General features: G+C 34.4%; 1 protein-coding gene across 2 annotated transcripts in view; it reads right to left on the bottom strand.

Annotated features, from left to right (window-relative positions):
• pard3ab (par-3 family cell polarity regulator alpha, b) overlaps window positions 1-10000 on the bottom strand; it is an 82943-nt gene that overhangs the window by 59535 nt on the left and 13408 nt on the right. For both annotated transcript variants that reach the window (XM_079875296.1, XM_079875297.1), the window contains exon 2: window positions 1752-1853. In XM_079875296.1, coding sequence (XP_079731422.1) covers window positions 1752-1853 — 102 coding nt within the window. The remainder of the gene's footprint in view (window positions 1-1751; window positions 1854-10000) is intronic.

The following is a 10000-nucleotide window of genomic DNA, read 5'->3' as shown; positions in this document are numbered from 1 at the left end:
TAAATGTGAGAGCATAACTCTGGTGGTATGATCTCACACGCTCCTTCAGGCACAGATGTGAAGTGTCTTTTATTTCACATAGAGAACTAAAATAACGCACACACGCCCAGACACACCCACCACATCAAACACACAACTACATTCTAGCAAAGTGTCTGTGGTCTCGGTAAGCCGATATCATCTGTTCTGGGTCAGCAACATGTTGATATGTGGGAAAGACAGCGCACCGCCTGTGTTTGGCCAGAGGAGGGCAGACATTCACCTAAACACAAAGCCAGAAAACAAAATCCCTCCTTGCCATCTGAACCATTCATTTGTTTTGTTTATTAAATGTTTGCAACAGTTCAATTTAAAGACTTTTAATATACTAGTACTACTCTAGTATTAGAAGTGCACAACTATTAAAGTTCTGTCTGATACCAATGTAATGAGCCACTATTCAGCAAGGACTCATAAAGTGATCAAAAGACATTTACAATGTTACAAAAATGTCTATTTCAAATAAACTTTCTATTTATCAAAAACAAAAATATTAAGTAGCACAATATTTTTTCAACTGATAATAATAATAATAATAATAAATTATTAATAAATTATAGTAATTCATTGATATAATAAATTATAATAATTTCCAAAACAATTATAAATTATTAATAAATAATACTTAAAAAAAACTCAAATTAATTGTCTTACATTTTTTTATATTTTAAAATAATATAATAATAGTAATAATATTTTATAAATAATTATAATCAACTGTTATTTAATAAAAAAATAATTATATATTGAGGGAACCAAGCCATAGGAATGTAGGAAACATCCAGAACATCATAGACTATTATTAATAAAATAATAATAATAATAATAATAATAATAATAATAATCATCATCAAATAATAACCTAAATGAATATTCTACATTATTTTGTCAAAAACTAAAATCAATTTATTTAAATTATGAGTGAATATAGGCATCACAACATTATAAGGTACAATACAAAAATATATTTTTTTTATTTAGCTTTTTGCTAAGGAATTACACAACAGTGTTATTAAATTATTAGCATTTTTCAGGATTACCTTTAAGTTAATCTAAATGTAAAAATAGGGTAATTAATCATGCAAAATTAAATATCCAATATCAACAGTGTGATGTGATATATTTTTTAAAAACTATATCAGGCTGAGAAACAATATTGTACCGATATATCATGCATTTTTACTTCTAATGCCTCAGATTAACAATACCAAGTTCCACACAGAATCTACATATTTTCCTTTGTTTTGTTTTGGGAGTCTGTGGAATTCTAAGGAATCCATATGGTAACGTGTTAAATGGAACTGAGTTCTTTACTCCTGTAGGTGAAGCTGAAGGCATTAGCAAGTGAACTCAATTTTTGCAAAACAAACACACAAAAGGGAGAGAAATGTGTAGAATTTTCGGAATGACGCAGATTGGAAATTTGTGGAAACTTCCAAACAAACCTAGTGATGCCACGCCTCAGTCGAAAGAATCAATTCAGGTCTAGCGATGCCTCAATCCAAATAATTATTGGAGTTTAGAGCAGTGTGTGGATGTGTTTGGGAGTCCATTCTCAAATTAGGTCATGGTTATTGGGAGACAAGAGTCATCTGATACCTGTAACTAAAATACATACTACTAAACCAACACACACACAGGAGCGCTGCTTGTTTTAGAAGAGAATGTGAGCAGTGTGTGTGTGTGTTTGACTGAGAGAATGCATGTCTCACTCGGTCTTTGTCATCAGCCACATCACACAGAACATCATCCAGGTCCAGAATTCCTCCATCACCGTGTTCCAGCCGGTACACCTGAACCCAGTACTCTTCACCCTGAGAGAGAGAGACAGAGAGAACATGTTCAACTTCTAATTGACTTGAACTTAAGTGAAAGTATTCACACCCCGCCAGGACTTTAAACACACAAACACATACAGACTCCATCAGATACAGGACACTCTAATCAATGAGGAAGAGCACACACACACATAATGAAGGTTTAACTAATCAGGATAATGCACCTGAATCTAGACCATCACCCAGACAGAACAACACACACACGGGTCATCATTACACAACCACTCAACACGACACACACACACACACACAAACACAGTGACAGACAGCAGAGAGCAACTGAAGTTCAAAGTCACAGAGAACATGAACTGAACTATTGGACAGCAACATCTGTCAATCAAAAATGAAACACATTTTCCAGTCAGGGGGCCTGTAACAAAAACAAAAATAATAACAATATTCAATTGAATAAGTCATATTTAATAATAAAATCATATTTTACATAAATAAAAATAATATATAATAATAATAATAATAATAATAAAAAGGTGATCATTTTCAATAATATCAATAATAAAATTCAGAATATTTTATGTAATGATATATGAAGACAAATTTTAAATAATTTAACACGGCAAGTTTTAAACTTAATAAATTGAAAGGAAAAATTAAATAAATTTCAAGTAACTTACTGTATAATAGTATGTATGTATTTATATAAAATATGAATTTAAAATGACTTATATATTGATTATTATTATTTCTACTACTACTATTTAATGAATAAGTAATACTATTATAATCATATTTATAAGTATAATGACTATTAATTTTCATTAGTAAAATTATTATTTTATATAAATATGTTTTATTACTATTACCATTTTAAATATTAAATTAGGCATATAACTGTAGTGACCAAAAAAATCATAGAGACCATTATTAATATAATTATAATCCTCAATAATAACAAATAATAATAATAATAATAATAACATCAATTTAAATAAAAATAATACAAATTAACACTATTTATTGGGCAAAAATCTGTGTAGTGCTGGGTGAGTCAACTTATGGAGAAAACCTGAAAGCCACAAAACTCCATAATTTGATTTTATGAAGTGTTTAAGATGCGGGGAAAAGAAATTGAGCACGTCTATAGCACAAACGGCACAGGTGTAACGTGGTTTAAAACAACAACAAGCACCTTTAATAAATGCATTTAAAAATCATTAGAGCATAAATACAGTTTCACCACAGAGTCAAAACAACAATAAATAAGTAAACGATTCATTTTGCTATAGCCAATCAAAAGTCACGAGTCACAACGTAACAAGGTTATGAACCAATCAGCGCTGACTCTACCTGCTTAGCCCAGCCCTTCTCCTCCCTGAGTCTCTTCTGCAGAGAGAAGTGATGCTTCCACATCTCTAAACATCACCATCTATCTTTCTCCACGCACAAAAGAGAACAGACCCGGCTAAACACGCTTTCTGTCTCCTTCTCTTCATTCCTTTCTTCCTCTCAGCTCAGAAGCAAACAGTCCTAAACGAGGACGCGTTCAGTAACGTGAGAAGTTCACTCTCAGAAAGACCCGTGTGTGTAAGCTGAGAGCATTGTGCCTTTAAAGACAAGTGAGTGTATCTGATACCGGAGAGTCCATGTCTTATTGAGCATCCGAGGAGGAGAGACATGTACACAGCAACCGGATATTCAAACTTACTTCACACTGTTTGTGTGGGTGTATATGTGTGGGATGTTTATTAATGCTTTGGTAATGTAATCCCTCACTTATGATGCTAATAAAGCTTGGTAAAATCTCTAGACAGAGAAAGCACATGTCCGCTAACTCAAACAAGGGAACGTCAGTCTCCACCAACAGAGAGCAAAGTGTTTTCATGAGAAAGAGTCTTTATGAAGCCTCTTTTTTCAACAAACTGGCTCTCTTTCTGCAGGATACAGGAAATAAGAGTCATTTAACATTGCAAACTCACACACACACTCATGTTCGGCTTAATGAGTGAGTGTTTACTCTAAAGAGGTATGCGGGCATCTGAAATATTTCAAAATGTGACCAAAAAAAAAACAGTAAGGAATGTGTCCTTACCGTTGTTTGTCACATTTTGAAACATAAAAAAAATGGCATGTATTTCACAGGCTGGTTCAGAGTGTTTGCAGAGTTATGACAACAGACAGCATACAGTAAAATACACAGTAATTAGGGCTGTGCGATTCATGGAAATCATAATAAAAACGATGTAAAAGCATGATTTTTCTCTCAGTGTTTTCTCGCCTAAATCTAGTTGAGAACAGAAGAGAGTGGGTTTACTGTTACGACATGGAAGAAAGCACAGAAACAGGGAAGGTGAATTCAGGACAGGATAAGGACTTGGCCAAAAGAAATCAACATCCATGGTTTGGGAATATTTTGGATACAGGAGAGATGATGTAGTATCATCACAGAGCCAGGTAACATGCAAGACCTGTCACTGAAGCAAAACAGAGAAGGGCCCGTTCACACAGAACGCATTGTTGCGGTTAAAAACACATGACGTGAAGTTGAACTTCTTTTACTGCCGCGGAGAACACGGTGTCACTGTGAGTGCAATGGTCAAAGACGTCAGTCTAGTGTGTTTACATAGAAAAACAAAGGCACGTTCGGAACCAAAAAATAATAAACCGATAATAAAGGCATTTGTAAACTGAAGAAAAAAAAGTTCAAAAAGGCATAAAGAAATAACCGCCACCATCAAGTAACAAATACCATCAAAAATTGCATAAAAAAACTGCAATATTGATAAAAGTATATATATATATTATTTTTTTTGCCTTAAATGCCTTAAAGGTCCCATATTATGCCCCTTTTCACAAGATGTAAAATAAGTCTCTGATGTCCCCAGAGTGTGTATGTGAAGTTTCAGCTCAAAATACCCAACAGATCATTTTTTACAGCATGTTTAAATTGTCATTTTTTGGGGCACAGAAAAACGCGCTGTTTTAGTGTGTGCCCTTTAAATGCAAATAAGCTTCTGCTGCACGACCCAGGGGGCGGAGCCTCATGAGCTCGTGCTCAGTCTCTCAGGACAATTTCATCTCACGGAATGATGATAATATCAGAAACTCTCAGTAGCAGTGTTCATTTCGAGTCAGAGTGCTGTATAGAGATGGAACAGGTATAGTTTAGTAGTTTAATTACGGTTATTATAACGTATTTGTCATCTGCTTGTATGTATCCATTATTTATTAATAGCCTACAAGTCTGCTGTCTGAATGATGATCAAGCATATACTGATGAGTTTATTAAAGTGTATTGTACATCACACAAAAGATGAAGCGTCAGTTTTACTTCAGAAAATCACCGTAAGAGCTGAGTAAACACAGTAAGTTATTAGAAGTGCGTAAACGAATTTCGGTAGAGTTGAGGAAGCATTCCTGTGGGCGGAGGTTAGTCAAAAAACTGTTCTACTGACGTCATTAAAGAAGGAAGTAGAGGGATGTAGTCCAAACGGGCCGTTCGATGTAGTCAACTTCTGTTAAATATAATACCTCGCTTGGCATTGAACTTTGAGCTTTATAATTTTACAAATATTATTTATGCTCTAACAGCAACATTACACACTAACTAAAGTTTGAAACATGGGATCACGAAGAACAGGACCTTTAATTTGATTCATTGACGTGATCCTTTAACGTTGAAATTCTATACAACATTCAATTAAAATTGACTGGAGATTGATTTCAATTGGAGATTTGAATCATTTAAAAAAAAAAAAAGATTCATTTTAATAAGATTCAACATATAAAATTAAATAAGATTCAACAGTAAAGGAGATTTGAGAAGATTCAATTTGAAAAGAGATTCAAAATAACGGCATTCATTTTAGTTGCAGATTTGATTCAGGAAGAAAACATTCGACTGATAAGATTAAATTTGAGAATAGATTTCATTAGATTCGAGAAGTGATTCAATCAGCTACATGACTCTACAGAGACTTCGTTCACACGACAGCGATGTACTAAAAACAAAAAAGTTTTTCATTTGGGTTTTTAAAAAGTTTTGCATACAGAGGACAACACTGTCGAAACTATGCCCATTCACACGGATCCACGTAAATAAAAATGCTGTATTATTCATGCCAGGCCAGTAGTTGACGATGCCACTTTGTAAAGAAACACTAGTCTGGACATGTAATACGCATTCGCAACGTTTTCACAAATTCAATAACGGTAGACAATAACGGTAACATTTTCAAAAAATTGCACTTTGAGACCCATTTTCCCCTCAAAACACTGTTGTCGTGTAAATGAATGGCCAAAACGCATTAAAAAGTTTTCCATAGTTGAAAACAGTGCTGTGTAAACACCCCCTTATAATCATATTATAATCACAAATACAATATATGTGTGTGGTCAATGCAACTTACTCCCTCATAAAAAATTTATTAATTAAATAAATAAAGTACAGTCCAATGGTCATTCCAGGACAGGCAGAATCTCTCCCCGTCATATATTCTTTCAAGCTTCGGTCTCTCTCAAATCGCCATTTGGCTGAAATTATAGTTGCTCTGATCGGGGAAAAAATTAAAAGCATAAATATTAAGATTACACACTAAATATTGTGAGAACGCAATTAATCCCAAACCTGCACTCTTAAAAATAAAGGTTCTTTACTGGCATCTGTGATTCCATGAAGAACCTTTAACATCCATGATGGCACCTTTCCATTGCACAAAGGGTTCTTTATAGTGGATAAAAGTCCTTTACACAAATACAAAAATGGATATTTTCAGAATTGATCACTGAAAGGTTTTTTGGGGAACCAAAAAGGATGATTCTTTTGCATCACTGCTACAAAAAAAAAAAACTTTTTGGAACCTTTATTTTTAAGAGTGTGTATAATAAAATCTGCAATAAAGTATTTCCCATCATCATAATAATGAATAAACCACCTTGTATTTGCAAGTTCAGTTCAATAATAAAATCAAATGTTTCCTTGTTATCCTGATTTGGGAGCTTTTTCACAGTGAATCCTTTAAACAATTAGGCTATTTATTAATTAATCTGCAAAACCAGTAATTAATTCAAACTTAACAACCAAGGCTTAAAACACCTTGTAAATCTCTATACCTTTGCCCCACTCTCCCTTTCATAAGCATATCTGTACACCAGCACAGTGAAGCAAATCCCTGTAGCACAGCTGCACTCTTACATAACCCACACACAATGCTGCTGTCTGATGTTTTCAGATTTCTGCATTTTATTCTTTCATTCGGTCTTTCTTTGTCCAATGTTTCAGAACAGATGACAATGAATGAACCCATAAACTCGCTCTCCATCCGAGCTGCTCTTCCCCAGAGCGCACATACACACACAGTCAAACTCATTTCAGCTAGACTCAATTAAGTCACATCCATTAATGCCTCGTCTAAGAGTTAAAAATAGAAAGTGCGTTAACACTCATCATTCTGTCTTCAGCTGGATCTGCAGGCAGAAGGACAGACTCACAAAATGACTGTTAACCTTGTAAAACCAGTCACAGGATCAGCACAGAAACACAATATTAAAGGGACAGCTCACTCAAAAACGATAAATTTGTGATTATTTAAACAGGTTGATCAAAACACTAATGACTTTTTCTCCTGTGGAACACAAAATGTCATTTAATAATATCCCAGTCACTTAATAAACGTGAATGAGGAGTGGGGGTGTCAAGCTTCAAAAAAGACCCAAAAGCACCATATATTAGCCTCCATGAATTATGCGTTATTGTTACATTTTGTGTGGCGAAGAAAATTCAAGTCGTTATTCACTGAAAATCTTGGCCAAGCACAGTCGTTTTTGCAAAAACTTCATAAGTAGCAAAACGGGGACATTCGCAATTTGTGTAAAATATTTTCATAAAATAAACGTTTCAAAAGATTAAGGTATATTTCACTTTTTTTTTTTTTTTATATTTTGAGATTGAATACATATTGGATGCACTAAAATAGCCATTACTCATAAACTGTTATGGCCGAAGAAACCGATAAAAATTCACAATTTTGTCGGCATAAATTAAAAATAAACACTAAAAACTAAAGGCAATTGTTTTAAATGTGAATTTAAATAAGTGAATTTAGGCATTACAATATTATAATGTACAGTATGAAAAATGGATATTAATTTTGAGATCTGCAAAATTTACATTTAAGAGTGTTAAATTATTTGTGTTTTTAAAGAATAACTTCAAGTAAGCATTAGATGACAAAAAAGGTCATCTAAATGTAAAAATATGGAGGGAAAATGAGCGTGCACAATTAAATCAACTGACATGGTATCAGTATATTGTGCATCCCGATACATTAAAAAGCATTTGAAAAGTATACCAATATAAAGTTTCTACGTTTTAATGTGACCTTCATATAACAAAAAGAAAAATGTTAAATCTGTTAGGTTTAATAGAAATGAGCCTCTGGGACATAAAAGTGCCCATATAGCTGACGAAACATCTGTGTTTATACAAACACTTGAAGCTGCTTATAGCAGAAAGCTGCCGTCTTTGACTATTCCAGCGACATTAGAGCTGATGTTTTAAATATCATGACAAAGATCTTACAGACACGACCATATAAAGACACAATCCCTCCATCTCTCCCTCTCTCGCACACACACACACACGCACAGCGGGAGATTCACACAAATGCAAAAACCGTGCTGCTAAAAGCCGTCTCCTGAGGAATAAGTCCTTCGTGAGCTTCATGCAGCCTGAAATACCCCTCTGTGGATCTCATGCTATTCAGAATAGCTTGGCACCCAGATAAACAACTTGCACAAACACACAGTGTTCACTTGTATGGGCAGGCTTTGCCACCCTTTTGGGGACACATTTCTGAATATGTCCCCAAAAGAACAGCATTACCTGTCAAAACTAGTAACAAATGTTCATAACTGGACAAAATAAGGTCTTGTTTCATATCTGCAAATTTCAATAAGAGTTTTGGTTATAGTTCACACTGATACATACTAACACCATGATATTTGTTAGTGTAGTAATCATAGCTTATTGCAAGAAAATAAATGGAAATGGAAATTACTGGAAATAACATACAAAGTCATATGTGTCCTAAACAGAAGGTGCAGGTTGGTTCTGACATTTACACCTAAACAGACACTTACTGAATGTTTGACAACTAACCAACTTAATCACGTGGGTCTGTGCTGCCCATCTATAATGTGCGACTGTCACTTTAAGAAGCATTTAACCAATGAACTCATCCGTGTGTGTGACCCACAACAGTGCTGAGAACTTTACACCACAGTGTCCACACTGCTGTTTTACAGGCATACTGTGCATTTATGTCAGTTGTGTTCTGTGGGGTTTAAAACACAATTTTACTTTGTAACAATTGGCCACGACTTGCAGTGATATTAAGAATGCCTTCAAGTACAGAAAGATGATATGTTTCACCCAATAAATTCACCCAATTCTTCACATTAGATCTGAAATAGTCTTTCTGTAAATTTAACAGCTATTTAAGTGTTCTCTTAACATGCAAAAAATGTACCTATACCCAGGGCTATACGTTAATGTTTTTGCTCATAGCACTGGTGATCATCAGTTCATCAGTTCAAAATGTAACTAAAAAAGACATTAATGTTCCACACAGGACAGGACACACAAAATACAAACCCTAACAAGAAAAAACTTTTTTTTTTTTTTTGTTGCAAAAAATGGCAGACTGCAGGAGCGTAACCATCTCCTTAAAGTGCCCCTATTATGCTATTTTAAAGTTTCCTAATGTTGCTTTGGAGTCTCCTACAACAGGTTTACATGCATCAAAGGTCAAAAAAAAAAAAATTCTCAATTAATTTTCTCATAAAACACATTTGCACATCACCACATTTTCAATGATTCTCAAACGACTCGTCAGATGAATCAATCTCTCTAAATCCCTCCTTTCCGCAAGCTACTCTGCTCTGATTGGCCAGATAGCTCAGTGTCTTGTGATTGGTCTACCTTGTACAGAGGCGTGTCGATAACAAAAACGTTCATTACCAAAACAATGTCAGCTCTGCTTGTCCTGAGGCTTCCTACACCGTAAACTAAACAGTAATGAACAATGACGTCGATTTTACCATATCAGTAAGAATGTGAGTTAACCAGTTAGGAGGAGACCTACACAATATAAAACTCAAAAATTTGG

Source organism: Squalius cephalus, assembly GCF_949319135.1.
Source record: "Squalius cephalus genome assembly, chromosome: 7".
Lineage (NCBI taxonomy): Eukaryota > Metazoa > Chordata > Actinopteri > Cypriniformes > Leuciscidae > Squalius > Squalius cephalus.
Note: the sequence above shows the minus strand (reverse complement) of the source record. Positions and strands in the feature narration are given on the sequence as shown.